The sequence below is a fragment of the Astatotilapia calliptera genome, chromosome 17 (assembly GCF_964374335.1).
Source record: "Astatotilapia calliptera chromosome 17, fAstCal68.1, whole genome shotgun sequence".
In the NCBI taxonomy this organism is placed as follows: domain Eukaryota; kingdom Metazoa; phylum Chordata; class Actinopteri; order Cichliformes; family Cichlidae; genus Astatotilapia; species Astatotilapia calliptera.
The window spans coordinates 24,891,426-24,911,293 of record NC_137438.1 but is presented as its reverse complement, the minus strand read 5'-3'; the positions used below and the strand labels follow the sequence as shown (position 1 = coordinate 24,911,293).

Genomic DNA, 19,868 nt, shown 5'->3' with positions numbered 1-19,868 from the left:
AATCAGAATAGATGCCAAATTTGAATGAAAAGTAATTTGAAATCAAGCCAAAGAAACAAGAACGTGTACTGCAGTAGTCTGCAGCAGGATATGAAACCACCTTACTCTGGAATGCAAATACAGAAAATCAGGAAGCAATTATTCAGCCTGTTGTAATTTTACCCTGTTAAGACATTAACGTGCAAAAGTGCAATCCAAATTTAGCCGTGTGGAATTACTCTAATTTTGTTTTGCTGTGCTTGTAAAGATGAGTCACGTGGTTAATAAGGAAATTCATTTTATACAAATCTGTTTGAGTCTCAAAACAAAGGCAAACGTTTGAAATTGTACATATAATTGCTTGTTAAGCCTTCTGAAACACGCTGCATAATTAGAGCTTTTTTTGGCTCATATAAAATAGACTTAGAAGTTGTTATTATTATAATGTTGAACTCTGAAAATGACTGTATTGTATATATGCTTGTGAAAAATGACTTTCTGCTATAGTGTCATCAATCTGGCAGTGTGTGTGTGGAAAGCTGTATGCTCTTCAGTTGCTGCTAGCACTTCTGCAGCTTCCTGGATGTAGTGGATCTGGCTTAATTCCTGCACAGAATATCTGTGGTTCTTTTTGATAGGTCTATGAAACCTGGATAGTCCCAGAGTCGTTAGAGCTCTGAATAAGCCTGAGCCCTGAGCCAAGAAAACACCGTAGCGGTGGCCAAGAAACACGATGGCCGAGCAGAAAGGCAGCAAGGACTGAATGGCACTTGGCTCTCTGACTGCTTCGGTCATTACATAAACCCTGTGAACAGAGAGGCAGGACAGATTTCTGCTCTTCAAGTGTCAGTGCTCCACACCGGCACAGTGCATCCCTTTTCTTTGTGAGAAGTCCATCACGAGAAGGGTCTGCTGACACAAAACCGCTCTGTCTGAAAGCGCCACTTGTTTATCTTCTGCCAAATGGATGAGCTCAATCTACGGCAGGTTGCAAAACATACCAATGTCTAGCTACTCGGGAGGCTTTATTGGTAAAACAGAATGGCCAGGGATAGCAGATGTTAAGCAAACCATTTGGCATTGTGTTACCTGCAATAGTAGAGATGCTGTACATGTGAGGAGATAGCAGACATTCCACGGAGCACGTTGGTGGAGAATAAGAGGCTTTCAACTGCAGCTTGGGGTCAGGGGGTCACATTGTAGTCTTCTGATATAATGTCCACAAGATAAGCGGCTGTAAACTCTTAGCTCTGTACAAGATATCCTTCCTATCTATCTATATCACAGGCAGAATGTCATATACACAGTATATTCTCACCACGGAAAGCTAACTGTGTTTTCCGTATTTCTTAAAAGAGGTAAAATGGACTTTTATGCTTTCATATATACTCTTGCACATTTTTTTTCTATTTATACTATCAAATAATGAGCTTAGTGTATGTGCAAGAAATGCCTGAGGGCTAGCAGGTGGGCTAAGCCCCGCCCACCTGCTGGTAGAATCTTTTGTTTGCAAAGTTCAGTTCGATTTTATTTATACAGCTCCTAATCAAAACAACAGAAGCCTTAATGTGATTTATATTGTAAAGAGTCCACAGGATGAACTGAGGGTCTGCACCATCGCCAAGTATGAACTAAATGAGGATAATGCTGAACTGCCAATCATGCAAAGCTACTCTACTAGATCCAAGAAGAAAAGCATAGAGCTTGCAGTCACTGTAATGGGTCCCCTTAAAATCAGCATGCAACAGAGGCCCTGGCTGTAACTAATCCAGAGAAGTCGCAGCCTCTGGTGAGCACGTTATCCTGTTCTGTTGTAATATTTAAAGAGAAACTAAAAATCCACAGGCTGTGGAAGAACAAAATCCAGTTTGTTGGGTAAAAGGCTTAACTGCGCAATCAGAAAGCTGCAGGATGTTTGATGCTGTCTCAGTGCTCTCTTGTCCTCTGGCTCCTCTCTTCTTCCTTTGTATGTTTTTCAGCAGCTTGTGTGGTTTTCCAGATCCCGCTTGTATTTGGACAACGGGACGTAAGATGGAAAACAACAGGGTAACGCTGAGGTTCTGCTCAACTATAAACGGTGAACGTGTTGGAACACAATTATCATGATTCAGCTTGGTACAAGTTTGCTGTGAAATTTCAAAAAAAAAAAAAAAAAAAAAAATTCAGGACAGGAAGGAAGGCCCACGGATGCCAGCACTGGGGCGAAAACAAGATTAGGGGTTAGACAAAACACAGGATCACTTCCCCCCGCTGTTTCGGCACTTCGAGCAGAAGGTACCCCATTATTACTGCTGGCCTGCAGGAACGGGATTCATTACTGGGAAACGGGACTCAGGAGAGGCTGCTGGGATAAACGCTGTAGCAGCCCTCACCACCAGCCTGCCCCCGCCGTCTCTATCTGGCTTTTGTAACAAGCATCTCAGTCTGCGGTTGGGACATGCAGATGTTTAAACTATCTTACTGCACTTCAAGAAAAGCAGTTATTACTCAAAATCATGTATTGGGAGGATGAGTGTCTGTATGGGCTTGTCAGGATGGCTGAGTATTTGTTAGTCTGCGGGTTCTAAATAAAAGTGCTTATTTCATTAAACATTGTAGACTTAAAGCTTTAGATGAACTGGCTCTTAAGACCAGTTTGACAGTTGCATCACTGCTGTACACTACGATAGATTCATTTGAGACACTTAAAATTTGTTTGAGCTGCATCATTCAGTACACTACGTTATGTGTTTTCATTTTTCTCTTGCCGGCTTGGTAATGCAGTTTAACTGCAGATCACTTTAAAAAGTCCCTACTCTGACAAAGTGAATGTAGGCTACAAGTTCACTGTGATGGATTACATAATTAAAGATTTAGCTTTCGGTGACTAGATGAAATAAAAACCACTTTACGGCTAAACTACAGAGCAAGTCAGCACAATTTTGCTAACATATGAGACCTGCTATGACGCATGTTTAATGTGGAGATATTTGCAAAGAATGGAAAAGAGCCGCCTCGTTATTCAAGAAGACAACAGCGAAAATGAATGATGAATACCTAATTTATGTACCGCTATTTTATTTTGGCGTACTGCGAGAATCCAGTCTTTATACTTTTCCTCTAATGTGGTGCTGGTCCTGAGAAAGGTCTGCTTTTGAAAACCAGCTGACATTTAATCAGGTTTGAGTACTGATCATTACTTAACATTAATAGCAGATGTTTGGGAAATATTGTGGAAGAAAGTCATGATGGATGAAAGCTGAGGGCTCCATCTTCTAGTCACTGGTGAAATCTTTGCGGTTCCGACTTCGACCTAGCAATTTTGTGATGTTCTTTGTGTAGTTAGGGTAACTAGTCATTGGCACCACATTGATGGAAAGGGGGCAACAATCTCTGCATATGCTGGCCTAAATAACTGCAAAGAGAACCAGTTGAACACACACATACTGCTGACCTGGCTCCTGAGCAGAGGTTCTGATTATAGTCTGGATACCATGCAGTGTTTGTCCTTCATATCAGCATTTTCAAGCACAGTCTGTCTGCCTGAAGGCCACGTGCATAACTGTGGGGCGTTCGAGTGTATTGGAAGATGCACAGACATCCGCATGTTTGTGTGTTCACCTTTGACTAAATGAATAGACCCTCATGTATTTGATTGTGGAAAGTATAGCATTCAGCCTGCTGCAGGTTTTTCATCAGGGTTGGTGTTTCCACTGTACACCATCCACTCCCACAGAGCAGTTAACCTAGCAGAAAGACTGTAACCTTGATTAAAGCTCAAAAAGTGCACTTCTTTCAGCGCCTTCCTTTAGGGGTCACCACAGCAGATCATCCACCTCAATCATGTGCAGAAGAGGGCAGAGTTTATATATAGCATGTTTTAAACGACCTCTGTTGACTTCTGAGCCGAGATGTGGATCATCAATATGTGTGATACTAGAGAAAACCAAAAGAGCTGATTTGCTGAAGGTGCTCTTACTTTAAGAGGCATCTCCTTCCCTCTGATCCGGGTCAGCGTTGTTAATGAGGCAGAGGGCCTGTCTGCGCTCTAGTTTCCTGAGATAACAATGTTTATGCCTGGGAAGAAACAAAGAACAGGTATTGGTTAGGTTTCAGAATAATAATAAAAACAAACAAAAATAATAAATGCATGTAGCATGGACGCATGAAGTGGATTAGGTGCTTTAGAATATGATTGATACAGGAGTGAGAATTTTTAATTTTCTCTAATTGAGCAAATCTAATCAAATGTAAACAAAATTCAACTTTGGATCAATGGATCCAAAGAACAACTGTAATTACACAATTTCATGGCATTTGACAAGACTGGTTAATGTCAGCCATTAGCAAGACCAAATAGTTTTGCACAGCCTGTCATACAATTTGTATTCCATTGACACAGAATGTCACTTGCTTCATATAACTCCTAATTTCACCTTGATGTCATGCTTAGAATGAGCAGTTTAGAACTCATCCACAGCTGGATCTGAATTGATAATAACTGTTTTGTGCTAGAGTTTGACAGGTGAAACACGTCTGTTTTTCTCATTGATGCAGTGAGTCAGCTGGACTGATATTCAGCTGAGGAGGCTCATGTTGATAAAATCCGGCTAATCTGCTGTGCTGCTACTGTTAAAGCCTTCCGAGTTTTGCATGCAGAGGGGTTACTGTCGCAAACATTTTATGGTCAGCTGAGGGTCAGAGATGCAGCGTGAGAGTCGAGTAAGCCTACTTAAACCAGGGGAAAACAAGTTATCTGTAGTCTTCCCTTGACCTCCCATGTGCTTCTCTCAATCCACGTTGAAGAGCTGCCTTTGAAGGCATCGTGCATTACGATAGGTTGTTACTTATGTAATGTAATGGGGAAAAATGTCTTACTAAAACATGTGGCACTGTGCGTAACATGCACACACACTATATCAACTTTACAGACTGGGGCTGAAATGATCAGCGTTAGCACCAGCAGCCTTCTTTTCCATCAGAAAGCAGTTAGACATCGTTCCAGCCGAGTGATTATAAACCTTAAAGCCTTAAACCTTTTACTTTGTGCACCAGAGTACTGCAGAACTGAGCTTGTTAGTGCAGCTGTCGTGACGGGGCTACAGCGCTGACGTAACAGCCTAGAACCAGCAGTTAACTGGCGCTGTCTATTGTTTCAAATGGTAATAAGTAGTGTAACAAACTAGTATTTTGGGGTGTCAAATAGCAAATGGGATAATGTTTAATTGTCTGGTGGACTAGTCATGAACATAACTAAGGAAAAAATGTGAATCCAAATAGATTTGGACCAGGAATCTGTTTTTTTTTTTGTTTTTTTTTCCAAGAGATTCTACAGAAAATTGTAAATTCAGATGCAAACTTATTGTCATGATGGGATTTAGCTTCACTTTTTTCCTTTTTTTAATAGAGTGCGAGGTTTTAGGGAAGTAAAAAATTGTACTGCTTCCTCATTAATTTTGCTGTAAATTACCAGTAATTGCTTACTTTGGTAAAAGCAGTTCTCTCTTTGGCTGCTGTTACTGTTAGTGGCCGAGCACATGATTAGATTGTCTAACACTCTTTTACGTGCCTCCAGTCCAGTCTAGTCCGGCGGGGTCCACTGTAACTCGCTCTGTAACAGCAGTTGCACAGCAGTAGTCTTCTGTTTGATAAACTCCAATTATTTGTTCTCTCAGTTGTACAGTTCCATGGTTTTGTGTTGCCCACCAAGGATGGAAAAAAAATACAATTCCTTTGGGGAACTGATGTGAACAGGTGAACTCTATATATGAAAACTTTTAACTCCCCATAATAAACCTGGTTTTAGTCTAACTGATGCTATTTTTAGGGCCAATAATAATATCAGGGCTCAAGATTAATGAAAATTAGAACCAGACTCTGCAATACAATTCTTTGGGACTAACATTTTAAATATTTATGCAAATGTATCCAATTTGACTTTGTGGCTTCTCTCTGCATGTCTACCACATGCATGGAGACACGGACATCTCTGCAATCGTGTTGTCTCTGGTTTCAGACTTCTCACTGAGTACCACATCACTGAGCCGAGGGCTGAGCAGGGGCCATGTGGTTGTTGGTGGAGGTCTGCGGTGTTGGAGTTTAACGTGCCATTTAAACAGTGACCCTCCTCCCCAAAACTGTAAATATTCCTCTATCCTCTCAACCCTGCCAGCGCATACTTAAAACGGACACGCGGCCAGTCTGTTTACAAGCCCGGTCGAAGTCGGTGCTCTGTTCCAACCTACTGTGGAGGTTATAGACAGGAGAACAACAAGTTTGGCAAACTTAAAAGCATGAATAGAGTTGTTTCCCACACATGTATTAAAGCTTTTGCAGACTGTCAGAGATCTTTGCCCAGACCTGCTGAGCCCAACTGGCCTGCCCTCAGGCCTTCATCCCAGGCTAACGCATCCCGAGGAAGCTGATGCTGCTCTCTCTCTCTCAGTAATAACAGCCGTGCCCCTGTTTGTTTGCAGAAAGTATTTTTTCTCTCTCTTTCTTTCGTCTTCCTCTCCAGAACCCCCCGTGTAGAGGGAACTCATTTTGAGGTCTGGCGAAGTGCTGATTAAAATATTATATTCTCACTTGGAGTGAAAATGAGGGTCAAGACTCAGAATTCAAAGCTGAAGAGTGAAAGATTTTGCTCGATAAACAGACTGTTTTAAAGAAAGCAGCCCGGGGCTTTGAGGCCAATGAAAGCTTTTGATTCTTGGGAAAGTCATGTACGCTGTTTGACTCGACTCTGTCCCTAAACAACCCTATCTTTTTAAAAAAAGGCCCTCTTTTACAGTTTTGAGACTTGAACCAAATGCAAAGGCATCTGATTTTGGAAAGGATAGATATAGCGGGACTGGGTTTGTGAACTGTGATAAATCATAAATGAAGTGGTGGTAGACCTTTTTTAAAATATACAGCTTTAGTGTTTTGAGAAGTGGTGCTTTTATGTGCCTTTTATGTCCTTTCCTCTGTATAAATGTTGGTTATGTGTCGGCATGTGGAAATATAACAAACCACAGAAGCAGAGCACCCAAATGCAATCCACCAAAAGAAACCAGGAGAGCAGCAAAAATCTGAAAAATAAACAAGACTTAATACACAAGAAAATACAAGGAAAAGATAAAATCAAGGAACATAGGCGATGGATGGAAAGGTAAGATTCTGGAAGAGCAAAGGTGATCTGGCCACTTGTGGTGGTACACTGGAAGCTGATTGGCTACTTGGACATGAGTGAGACAATTGGTATGGGCAGAAAGTAGTAAACACAATAGACGTAAGAAACAAGAAAAGGATATCAGATCATAACCCTAATAACAACTCAGCAAATACTTAAGAAACCAAAATCATGATTCATTTGATCTTGGACATATTCAAGCTTCAGTTGCTTGAGTTCTGGACGCACACATTCACCCTGTTTTCACACTAAAACCCCCACATTGGTTATCTAGTGTCTTCTGCTTCTCAGCCTTTTTTCAGACATACCAGTAGCTGATTAAAGAAAACATTATTTTTTTGGTTGGAGGCCACAGGCAGCAATAGAAAATATTTTCTTTGGAGAATTAAATGTAATATTTTTCCTGGCGATGATCCAGTCGTATTTTGGGGGGGATGTCAAATGATGTCTCACTCTTGCTCAGAGTTGGCATACCTCTGCCGCACCTAACGGCGACCTTGGCAAGTCGGTGGTGTCACATTAATCAGCCTGCAGCTCCGGGGCGGATGTGCTCTCTTTGATCTCTGCCATACCTGAGCGCAGTGCTGTGCCTGTCTGTGCCCGTTACCTGAGCTTGACTGGCAGTCTTGATTAAAAGACAGTGGGCATCGGTGTGCCAGTTTACCTCTTCCCTAATAGATCATCTTAATGAAGTCACTGTGCTGTGGCGAGTGGCAGGTGATTAATACACAGAAGTCATTAAGTCTGCTGTATACGAGCGTGCCTTTGTTGGAGCTGCCCTTTGCTTGTTTGGAGGTAAATCTGAGGACTAAGTGGTCGAGCTGTTGGCAGTTTGACAGAATGTATGTTTAGACTGGATCTGCACAGAGTATGAGAAAGTGGAAGTAAAAGGGACAGGCTATCTCGTGCCAAAACAAAACGGTTAAAAGGTGAACATGCAGTGAAGCCAAAACGTGTAAAGGGGTCATCCTGGGACCCTCCTATCCAGGCCCTCCTGCAGCTCAGACATTTTGTGGTGCAGTCTCCAAAAGTTGATTCTGTTCATCCGGACGTAGCGTTTTGTGCTACGTCTGGATGAACAGTTTGTTTCAGATCAAACTAATTTAAATATTAGACAAAGATAAGTAAAAACACAAAGTGAAGTTTCTTATTGAAGGTGTTTATTACTAAAGGGGAAAAAATCCAAACCAACATTGCCCTTTGTGGACTAGTGATTGAACCCAAACCTGATAACTGGTTGGTCCACCCTTTTAGCAGCAACAACTCCAATCAAGTGTTTGTGATAACTCGCAAAAAGTCTCATTACGGCACTGTGGAGAAATTGTGGTTCACTCATCTTTGTAGACCTGTTGTAATTCAGCCACATTGGAAGGTTTTCGAGCATGAACCACCCTTTTAAGGTCATGCCACAGCATCTCAATTGGATTCAGGTCAGGAATTTGACTAATCCACATATCTATCTTTTTTTCCTCAATCAATGAAATCATCATTTAAAAACTGCTTTTTTTTAAAAATTTTCTTGGGTTATCTTTGTCTCAAGGTGTTTTTTATTGTAAAATAAAGACCCTACAATGCTACAGAGAACCCCCAACAATCAAACAACCCCCTTTATGAAGTTTGCGACAGTGGGAAGGGAGAACTCCCTTTTAACAGGATGAAACCTCCAGCAGAACCAGGCTCAGGGAAGAACAGCCATGGGGGGCTAAGGGGAGGAAGACGGGACGAGTGACACACTGTACACATTTCTCCCTTGAATACAGATTGTGAGTTTGTACAGATTGTTTGCCATGGAAGTCACTGCAGCTGTAGCTACCTCTGCTGAGCTGTTGCTGAGCAGCTTTTTGTGGACACTTGGTTTGAAACTTGAATCATGTGTTCAACCAACTAAAATGATCTCAGTTTGAGGCTTTATTTTTTGTGCATTTTAAAATAAGACATTTATCTTAATATGTCTTAAGTAGATTTGAAAGTAGCCACTTTAGTTTGGGAACCCATCACCTCTCCCATCACACAGCATCCCTTTGACCAACATTTAAAAGCTAAAGAGCAGGGAAGTAAAGCACACAGCCTGCTGTTCTGCAGACAAAGACTGTAGCCTTTGCATTGTTGCTGCCAGAGATGGAGTTTCAGAATAGATGAGTGATCATTTTCCTCCCTGCGGAGAAACTTTCCAACCACAACACACATTCCAGTAGACCGTGAAGCTCTGCTCCAGATGTAGCTTCTTTTATTCTTCATGTGGAGAGTGACGGTCAGAGGCCTGGAGGCTGAAGCGGAGCAGGATATGTGCTTTTCTTAAGTAAACACGCCCTGACACTTGGTCCTGTTGTAAACAGGAAGCAGAGAGGATTCTGGAGAGATGTCCTCTAACACTGAAGTTTGTAATGATCTTTTTAATATCATCAGTACACAAACTGATACCTCTGTTTACTGTATGTGCCTTGACTTTTGGTACATTTAAATTTTGGCTCAACATTTAATGATCTTAGAACATTCAGTGTATTTTTAATTAATCTTAATTAGGGTTTAGTATTGTGTAAAAAGTGCTTCTCCCGCAGATAATCGGTCCCAGCTGGGCAGCATTCACTCGACTCTCCAAAACTGTTTGGGGGAGGACACGTGTCTTTGCTCTTCACTTCTTAATTTCTTAACTTATTTAGATTATGTTATAAATGAACTTTAGCCTCAGTGAAGTGTGCACAAAATTGTCTGCAAAATGGTAAATGCACGCCAGATTATATCATTTGTATACAGAGAAATATAAAGTGTTTTTAAAATATGCAAAGAATAGGCCAACAGTGGCTGCTATAAGTGTGTCCTTGTATGTACAAACTTGTGGAGAGTGATGCGTTTCAGAGGGGGACTCTCGAGGCCCCTACAGTGGTGCTACAGAACATTGCATTACTTCTGTGACACTATTTGGGCTGAAGAAATTATGTGTAATGTTGAAATGCAAATACATTGCTCAAGGCATTCAGTCAATGCCCTGGACGCTCATCCTTCAGCACTTTCAGTGCTTTGCCCAGCTGGCCCAAGGTAAGAAACTGGCCAGAAAAATAAACACTATGATGATGTCAGGAGCAGAAACACCCCTTATATGGACTCGCACAGATACCCTTTTCCTTTAGCTGAAATAAAAAGAAGCACAGCAATTTGGAATACTAGAGAGCAAAGTGGGCTCCATCTCTTTCCAAAACAAACTTTGAGATTCCCAACTCCACATTTTAGGAAAGTTTGTGCATAGCAGAGTGGTTAGTCATTGCGCAATCCACTCTGCGTTGACACAGACAGAACTCTGTTTTATGGCATTTTCCATATTTCATTGCTCTTAATCTCCTAATTATGCCCCATCGTGGGATACCTCCATAGGTGTCTGTGTGGGAGATGATGAGAGCACCGGTGAGGTGGAGGAGAGTGCTAGCATTAAGCTCTGAGTGAGACTCAAAAGGAACTGGCATTTCCCCCAAGGACAACTGATAAACAGTTTGGCAGGAAAAGCCTTGCAAATGACTGCATTCCTCTTTAACCTTGTAAGGCTATTTTTACCGATGAAGGGTCTGCTGGGCAGCCATCTTTTGTTCACCCTGCGGTGTAAAACAGGAAAGCCTGGTTTGCATTGTCCCCTCTGGGAGTTTGGCCCCCGTTCTGTCTCGTGTCACGATCCGGCCGTCAGTGTTGAGATGTGTTTGTGCAATGCATCTCCGCCGCTCCTGACAGATGAACCCAGTAACTCTGTCGTACTCCATCTCAGTGTGAAGTTTGGGCTGTGCAGATATTTTAAGATAAAAATAAAAAATTAAGATTATCAGAAGTAGAGCTGGGCGATAGAACGATAACGATATGTATCGCGATATAACTTTTACTCGATAGAGAAATTAAGCTATCGCGATAGACCTCGCCGCTCTTGTCCTCTTAAAAAAAAAAAAAAAAAAAAAAGGTCAGCCAATCCAAATTAAGCAGCGCAGAGCCGAACCAATCACAGCCGCAGCGTCACGTCGCGTGACTTGTTACGTACAGCACAAGCGCCAAGCCGCACGTGTGTTTGTTTGGGAAACAGCCAGCGGGTAATGGAGCCAGCGCGTAATGGAGGAAATGAGTGTGCCGACTAGAAAAATCAACCGAGCGTGACCGAAGAGAAAACAGATGATGGTTGCAATGCCGGAGAGATTGTCGAACGGAAGAGCCATAGAAGTTCCGTAGTGTGAAGGTATTTCGGCTATTTCAAGTCTGACAAAAAACAGAGTAGCGTGCACTGTAAATTGTGCCGAAAGCAAGTCTGGAAATACAATAAACTGGTGCATGCGTCACACTGTGCGCCACGTTATTGTTTCGGTGAAATGAATTTCTACAATACTGTTAATTCTACTCTCTGCAGTGTTTAAATGCTTACATATACACACAGTTACTGTCCCTCCACACATACGACTCGGTTCTGCTTCTATGCCCCAGCTTTGTTTACTTTTTCCCACCGAGGCTTCTAGACTTCTGATTGGCCAACATTTCTGCACGGTTAGGAATCTAGCTCCACCTGCTGCTTTGGCATGTTCATAGCAGCGTTTTCCTTCATTTCTGCCTTTATGTGTGGACGGGATTATTTTTTAAAACGAAAATGGAAAATCTCCGTTTTCAAAAATACCCGTGTACGTGTGGACGTAGCCTCAGTCTCTGACTGGAAGCGCTAATTCGTCATTCGGCTTTTGTCAGACTAAAGTAACTGTTAAAACTGTTTGAAAAGCTCAGCTATACAACAAGGAGAGATTGAGAATTTCCTTTTAGTTCTCAGTTTATTTGATATTGACAAAAGTTAGTCAGTTTTGTCTGTTCTTCTGTAAAACAAACTAAGATTTATTTTTAGAATTAATATTTTGTTTCTAAGTGGAATTGACAATTTAGTCTGTTTCGTTTGTTCTATTTTGAAACTTAAACGCTTTAGCGGCTGCCTTTTGTGTAGTTTGCAATATTTGCCTTTATTTATCTGAAAAAGTCTCATGTTCCTTAAGTACATCTACCCTGTTGAACTTATTATGGGAAATAAATATTTAAATAAAAACAAGCTGCTGATTATTTCACATTTTACTTGTGAGCAACGGCACATTTAAATCTTACAAATATAGTTATTTGGCTTATATCGTGATAGATATCGTTATCGCCTGAAATGAAAAAAACATATCGTGATATGAAAAAATCTCATATCGCCCAGCTCTAATCAGAAGTAAAGTTGGTTTTCCGAGACTATTCGAAAGCTCTCTGCTTTGATTATGAAAGCTGCTAGCCTCTGTCAAAGGGATGTTTGCACTCCGTATGTTTATATTGTGTCTTTTATTGTGTTTTCAAGGGACATTCCAGTGGTTAAAAATCCCCCCCTGACTTGTCCTCAAGAGGTGAAAGGTCGAGTGCAGACTGTTTTCCTGTTGCCGTACTAGAGTCCATCTGGCATTAGGGTAGTGTTTGAGCTGTAGCTCCTGGGGGATTCCTGGAAGTGAATGTGACCATGTCTGAAGAGGATTAAGAGGAGACCCTGGTTGTGTTGAGCCAGAGGTCAATATTGCTGTTACTGTGGGAATGACCTTGCTTGTCACCACGCATCTGTCAGTGCACTCAAATGCAATAAAATGAGGAAGTTACTGTTGGATTTGTCTGGGGGACTGACTCTAGCAACCCGTTAAGCACTGGAGGGTGGGGTTGGTTTGACTGTACACTTATCTTGAAGAGTAAACAAAGTTTCAGATGAGAATAAAGAATTCATAGAAGCAGATTGTATAAAAAGTAACAAGCTGAGCATATTTTTATACAAACTAATAAAAAGTCAGACAGAATCTGTCCCAAAGCCTTTTTCACAGAGGAATTCTTGACATTATTGTGATAATTAGGTCAGTCATTTTCTGAACTTTTCAGTTTGCACATGCTGCACACAGCTGGAAATGGTTCACTTCAAACTACTGGATTAATGTGAGGGAGCTTCTGTTGTGCAACAAGCAGAGGCAGGACAAAAGACGCCCACCTGCTACTAGTGAATGCACCAGGGATGCACCAGTTGTGAAGTTCTGGTCTGATACCTACACCTGTGGCTAACAGTTGATGCTGACACCAATAATTGACTCTCTGCTTATGTTTGTCCCCAATTTTGCTTCAGAAAAAACAAGTAAACCTGTAAATGCCATTTTATTTGCTGACACACAGCAAATAATGTGAGTCGACAAGGCCAACATCAGGAGGCTGTCCTGCGGTGTGTCACTCAGCATTTTGTTTTTGGACAAGTTAAGGCCTGATTTGGCTTTATAGGAGATTTGTTCTCACATGCATCTCTCTTGGGTGAATATTTAGAGTGTGGTGAACACTTGAAGCTGTTGTTTTTGTCTCTCACTGTTAAGATGCTTAGATAAAACAATATATTTATCATCTGTATACTGTTTAAAAAAAAAAAAAAACAAAAACATACCTTGGCTTAGAGAAGAGGTTTGGCTGCTGACAAGCTGCCTGTTGAAAACACAAATGCACAAATGATTCCTCATTCCTCAACCCTCGTGCGATATACGGTTATGCAACCAACAAGGAAGTTGTTTATATGATGCAAATTTGGTAAAATGGGACCAATGTTAGATCTGTGTGCATGAAGTTTTCTTTAATTTACCAACCTTGACACAGATGGCGCATGTAAACATAGTTTGTGTCCACTTCACTTCCTAATTTCATCTGTCATCACCTTATCACAGAGCCTGGATGAGCTGGATGATGATGATGGCGGAGAGAAGGACAGGAGGGAGGAGGAGGAGGAGCTGGTTCAGGCCAACACGTTTCAGAATGAGTCGATGACAGCTGACCCTGCCACTGGCTACTTACTGGTAAGAAGTGACATGACATAAAAAGGAGTTTTGTTTTTTTATTTTGCAAATCAGCCTCAGCACAGGATGTCCACAGAGTACAGCCAGCATTTTTTCCACTTGTTATGTCTTTGAGCAGAGTATCTTACATATTGTAACATCAGTGCGGCCAAACGGAGACACTCAGAGCTCAGGGAGGCACGGGGAATGCTTAGTTTGTGCAAAAAAGCTGCAAAACACAAAGGTGTCATGGTGTTTCATCATCAATGGAAAAAGAGGTTAAAGGCAAAATGTAACAAACAAAGCAGCTGGTGCAACAGTTCCTCATAAGTCTGGGTTTTTTAGTGGTCTAATTAACTTCTTTTTTTCTTTTTCTTTTCTTTTTTCTTCTTTTTTTTTTTTTAAACACTTGAGATGCAAGGTGTAATCAGAAAGTTCTTTTTTTTGGAAATCAGTCCCCTCTTTATTGTGCTCCTGCTGTTTTCTCTGGAAGTCCTGTTCAGACCAGTTGCACTTGGACTTTAGAGAGACAAACATCTTCTGTGTCAAACCAGCCTGACTTTCAGGTCAGGGAGCACTGTAATGAGAACTGGGCCTCCCAGAAAATCAATGAATTTTCAGCAGAAGAGCTCACAGTCCTGCTGTTAACACCCTGCAACACTAGAGGAAGGAAGAACTGGCACAAACAGTTTAGACCACAGTCTTTGCTTAAAACTAGCTCTTCCCAGTAGCTGTGCCTCCCTGACGGTTTGTTTTCCTCTGAAATAAGTTAGAGGCATTGGATTGAAACACCGGAGCAGATCCAGCACACATCACTGAACTTCAAGTGGTTAAAAGTGTACCACCCAGGAAGTGGTACAGCGCTGACCAAGAGGATGACTTACATGGCCAAGTTAAATCTGTGAGATTTTTGGTTAGTATGGCTGGAATCCTTCCTAATCGTGCACCTTTTTACTTTTCCATTTGCGCAAAATTAAATATCTTTGAGTGTCCAGGGAAAAAATAGCAGTGTATAGACTTTATCTTGGCCTGTGAATACTTGTAGAGCGCTATTTTATAGACTAAACAAAAATAAAAGATAACTGATAATGATTAGCTTTTGTCCTGAACGTGAGTGGAAACGCAACAGGATCATCACATCCCGCCACCGCTTAGCGTTAGCACAGTGGAGCTCGGGCCAACAAAGTGAAGGGCCACATTCATCAAATTTCAGAATCTGGTTTGTGTAGAAGGCGTCTGGTTCTTGAGAGTGTGAACCTGACACTGTTGATGTCTACAAACTGAATCTTTTAATCTTGGCAAGTGAATCTGTGTTTATTTAATAGAAGTGAGCTCTTGCAGAGGCCGTCTGGTCTTTGTCTGAGTCCAGCAGGTGTTCTGTACAATGAGGATGTAAATGAACGAGTAAAAACAGAGCCTTAATAAATAATGGCACATTGGTAATTTGACTTCTGTCTTTCACCAGAACAGTAGTTCATATTCCAGTGTATGTAATTTCAAACTCTCTTCTAATGGACATGCATTGATTTTCAATATAACCTCGAGTGCAGAGAGGATATGAAAGCATCCAGCTGTGTACCGACGACTCAGACATCCTGTACGAAAATCATCTGACTGACATGATAATCGGCTTTTGAACGAAATAAAAAATAAATAGGAATATCTAATGGCTCTGCCGCTGTGTGACAGCTCGTGTGGATGTAGCGAGGAGACGCATTCCAGATGGATTGGCTGTTATGCATCAGCAGGCTTATTTTGTTTTGGGCTGGAACTGTCTGAGGCTATTTACGCGAAGCAAAGGCTTGTGCATGAAATATGTACACAAACAACCACACTAACAGGAAGACTGTGACAGCACCTGCTGAGATGTGGCCTCAATAAAAAAAATAATAATAAAAAGGATTCGACTGTTTACATAAAGTGTTCTACATGTAAACAAACAGCAGGGAGTTCAGTAGAATCAGCTCTTTGCCACGCATCCAGTTTTGTAGAGGGGAGGACCCTCGGTTTATAATTTGGAGCAGAATATGCCCGATCATGCATGGGCTGAATCTAATCTCACCATCTCCGTATTAGCTCTAACTCAGAGCAGATGTGGCTATGCAGGAACTAACCATTAGATGTCTCACTGTCACTCATCTAAAATTGATATTTCTATTCTCATGGGGCTCCGGTGCCAGCTTGTTCAGAAGAAGTCAGACTTGGAGGAAAAACAACAGGAGGGATACAATTCGATCAGCAGATTTATAGCAGAGCTGTCAGTTAGACATCTGCAAAGATGGAGCATGTTTTAAAAAAAATAAAATAAAATAGTGCCGTTCCCCTTGGGCGCCATTGATCAAATTCTGTGTCAGTTCCATGATGATATACAACATCAGGCCAGGCCTCTTAGCTTGTTTCAAGATATGTGGACAAAAAGCTTTGAAAAGAAGCTCCGTTCACCTTCTGTTCAGAGCTGTTTTGCTGCTAACTGCCTTCCCAGGTCTCAGAGCATATACCAACCAAAACAAGCTGTATTTCTTTGCTGCTCGAGATGCTCAGATGTTTCAAATTCAGCAATGCCTCTGTTTATAAAAGGGACCCATGATGCATTTAAATTAGTCTGAGATGTGTTCACTGTGTGTGCATTAGAGCTCAGACCCACACGGTTCTTCTCCTGCACATGTATCTGATAAGTATGATAATCAGAGAGACCCAGTGCAGGCAAGTGCTCCTTGTTATCAGGGCTTACCTCCCTCTGGTATGCAGGTCCTACAAGGAAACCTGTTCTAGTGATCTAGCAGCCCAGAACCACGTGGAACATTCCTCTGGATCCTCTGCTTTTATTAAGGAGCCAGGTTCACGGCAGACAAGTTCAGCTCTCTCTCACTTTCTCTCTCTCTCTTTTACCTGGAGAAAGCATATCCCCGGCAATCTCCATCCAGCACTCTTTAAGGACCACATTTGCATTTTTCATTATCACCTTTCAACACCAAGAAGCAGTGCTGATGCAGAGCATCATGTCTGAGCAGCAGGGAAGTGTTCACAACCCGTCACATGGCGTTTCCAGCAGGAGCTGTGTTAGCAGCAAAGTGCAATTCACTGTAGAGCCTAAAATAGTATTTGATAACATTCACACCTTTGTTTGTTCAAGATTATGGCTATATGGGCCAACCACCAGTGCTTATCTCTGACAGGCAAGCTCCCAGCAACAACTATGGGGGAGTTAAATTTGAAAGATCCTTAAATTTAACTTCTAATTCAGGCACTTTATGGGGTAAGAAAAGGTCTTTTAGGAATCTGAAAGGGAGGACAAGAGGTTAACATGACTTTCTGCTACTGTTTACAGCGCTGCTTATAGGTTAGCCTTGTTTTCATCTCCAGCCTTCAATTTATGTTCCAGGTTGGCATTTTGACATCTATTTCTTCAGCTGGCATCAAAGACCCAGACAGCCAGGTGTGGTTAGCATCTTAATAAAATGTGTGAGAGGACTGCAAAACAGCTTGAGTATAACAATAGAGCGGTAAGATAAAAAATGTTAGCTTGTAATTGCAGCCAGAACCTGCAAATATCTCAACACATTGAGTACTTGCTGCTGTTTACTCAGGATCCCTTAAAATGCCAATCATGCATCTTATTTGAGCATCTCTCTCCCTCTCTCTCTCTGTCAGATTTATTGAATGCCCCAAGTAAAATTGTGATTTTTATCAGCTTTGTGCAGAGAAACCGACTGAGCCCTGCGCTGTTTGGCGACTGGCTGGAATGCCAGAGATCAGCTTTTCATGGGCAGAGATGCTGATCCTTGAGAAATGTTCTCATTTTCTTTTTTCTTTTTTCTTTTGAATTTAATGAGCTGCCAAAACATAAATCTGTGACCACAGCAGCTCATAAATGTCCAAACCAAGACTTTTGAATGCGTTTCATCACAAATTCCAACTGGTGTTGAGTGTTGTGGAGAAGGAGCAGATTACAAAAGCACAGAAATAAGTAGAGTGCTCGATTCTAGTGATAAAATGCTCATTTCTACTGTAGATGTTTGTCTCGGTGTATTCTTGGTAAGCGTTGCGATGTGGGTTGTAGGAGCTGACGCTGGTGCTTGAACATTCTAAATAAAGTTACACAGGCTTGTGTTGTGCGCAGTGAAGTAGTTGTACATTTACACTGTCTTGCAGACTCGTATCCCAAGCAGGTGGTTCACAATGCTCGGTGTGGTTGCGGTAAAGTCAAAGACAAATACTGCATCAGTGCAGAAATACTATACATGATTAAAGTTTAATTTTAAAAGCAACCCTTTATTCCAACATCACAGAGTAAAACTTACCAACAGTATTAAAGGTCCTGGAGTCGTGTTATTGTAATGTACTGTTATTTTAATCTGATCATCTCCCGCACTGCTGTGATTACTCATTAAATATTCATATTCTTGCAGATAATTAATGGTGACATTTAAATTGAATATGTTTACCAAACTTGTTGATCATCCACCAAAAAGACGGAAGATATTTATTTATTTTCTACTATAGCAGGCATAAAGAAGAATATTGGTAGAAATAAATAACTTGTTCCCTCTGTGTTACTGACTAAAGCTGTCTGGAGTACTTAGACTGTGGTGCAGGATCGCGAAGCAGTGCAAGGTTCTGACAAAAGAGCAAATGATTTAAAAAAAAAAAAAAAAAAGCAACAAGCAAAACAGTTTAATATATTTATAACCTATAGCTCTCTGCAAAAAATGAAATTCAAACCTCATATTCATACTGATAAGGCTCGCAGGGTCTCACTAAAAGTGTCGTCATTCCTGGGTTCATCTTCTTGTACACGCCTAAACTTGTGAATGGGATAACTTGAGAAGGAGGCCACGTAGGAGCCTTAAATTGATACCATAGACGTATCTACTAAAAAACATTTGGACGAGTTCGACTCTCACTGACCTTAACCTTGAGGTCAGAGGTCACATTTCCTGAAGTTTTGTGAGTGCGATAACAAGGTGACGTAGGATTTTGAAACTGATGCCATAGGTGTGTCTGAGGAGTCTGAGCGATACCATTGGCAGCTGCCACAATTTCTTTTATTTTTTCTTTACTCGGGCCATTCAATAAGGTGTCGCTTTGGCATGCTTTGCATTAATCACTACAAAGTTACAGAGGGTGTCACCTGCATCGAGTTTTGAAAAGCCACACCTGAGACTGCATTACCCTGTGTGTTTGCTGCTCTTCAACAAACTGCAGGAGTGATGTCACATGGTCTCGCTTTTTCTCTAACCCAGATGTGCCCTGGTACAGTGTAGAGTTTATTTGTATGCCAGCGGACCTGATGTATGAAACTCGTGCCGCATCGCCGGATCGGATGAGCTGAATTTCTAGGAAAATGGAAAAGCAAATGTTCTTTACTAAAATCAACATTCGTTGGACACCATCAAACTGTTTCTAGGAGGGTTGCATATTGTGGACATCTAGAGTTTGGAAGTCAGAGTGTAAACTCACATTTACATTTAGGTGTGTGTGTGTGTGTGTGTGTGTGTGTGTGTGTGTGTGTGTGTGTGTGTGTGCGTGCGTGCGCGCGCTTGGCTGACAGAAAAATAAATGGTTTTTCCAGAGTTGAAGTAAAGAATAATGGCGATTATAGCTCCATAAACAGCGATGGATAATTTGTCTTCTGACCATATTCAGATCAAACAGAAGTATAAAAAATGAAGTTAAACTAAACTTTCTATAACACTGTTTTCTGAGGCTTGTGTATTATAGTTAGAAGGTACAGCAGTAGAATAGCATCTGTCTGCCTTAGAGTCAACTATTAATGAAGAAGGAAGAAGATCAAACAGCTACTGTAGACTTGGCCTTTTAGGAGCAGCTGTGGCTGCTGTTGGCTTACACACAATCCTACAAAAAGACAACCTCCTATTTTAATTTGCTCTTAATTCCAGGTGCCACTTCAACCAGGC

The 19,868-nt window shown here is 41.4% G+C and overlaps 1 protein-coding gene across 3 annotated transcripts in view; it reads left to right on the top strand.

The window, feature by feature from the left end:
• Positions 1-19,868, top strand: part of pawr (PRKC, apoptosis, WT1, regulator) — a 66,860-nt gene that overhangs the window by 32,929 nt on the left and 14,063 nt on the right. For all 3 annotated transcript variants that reach the window (XM_080291885.1, XM_080291887.1, XM_080291886.1), the window contains exon 3: positions 13,843-13,971. In XM_080291885.1, coding sequence (XP_080148011.1) covers positions 13,843-13,971 — 129 coding nt within the window. The remainder of the gene's footprint in view (positions 1-13,842; positions 13,972-19,868) is intronic.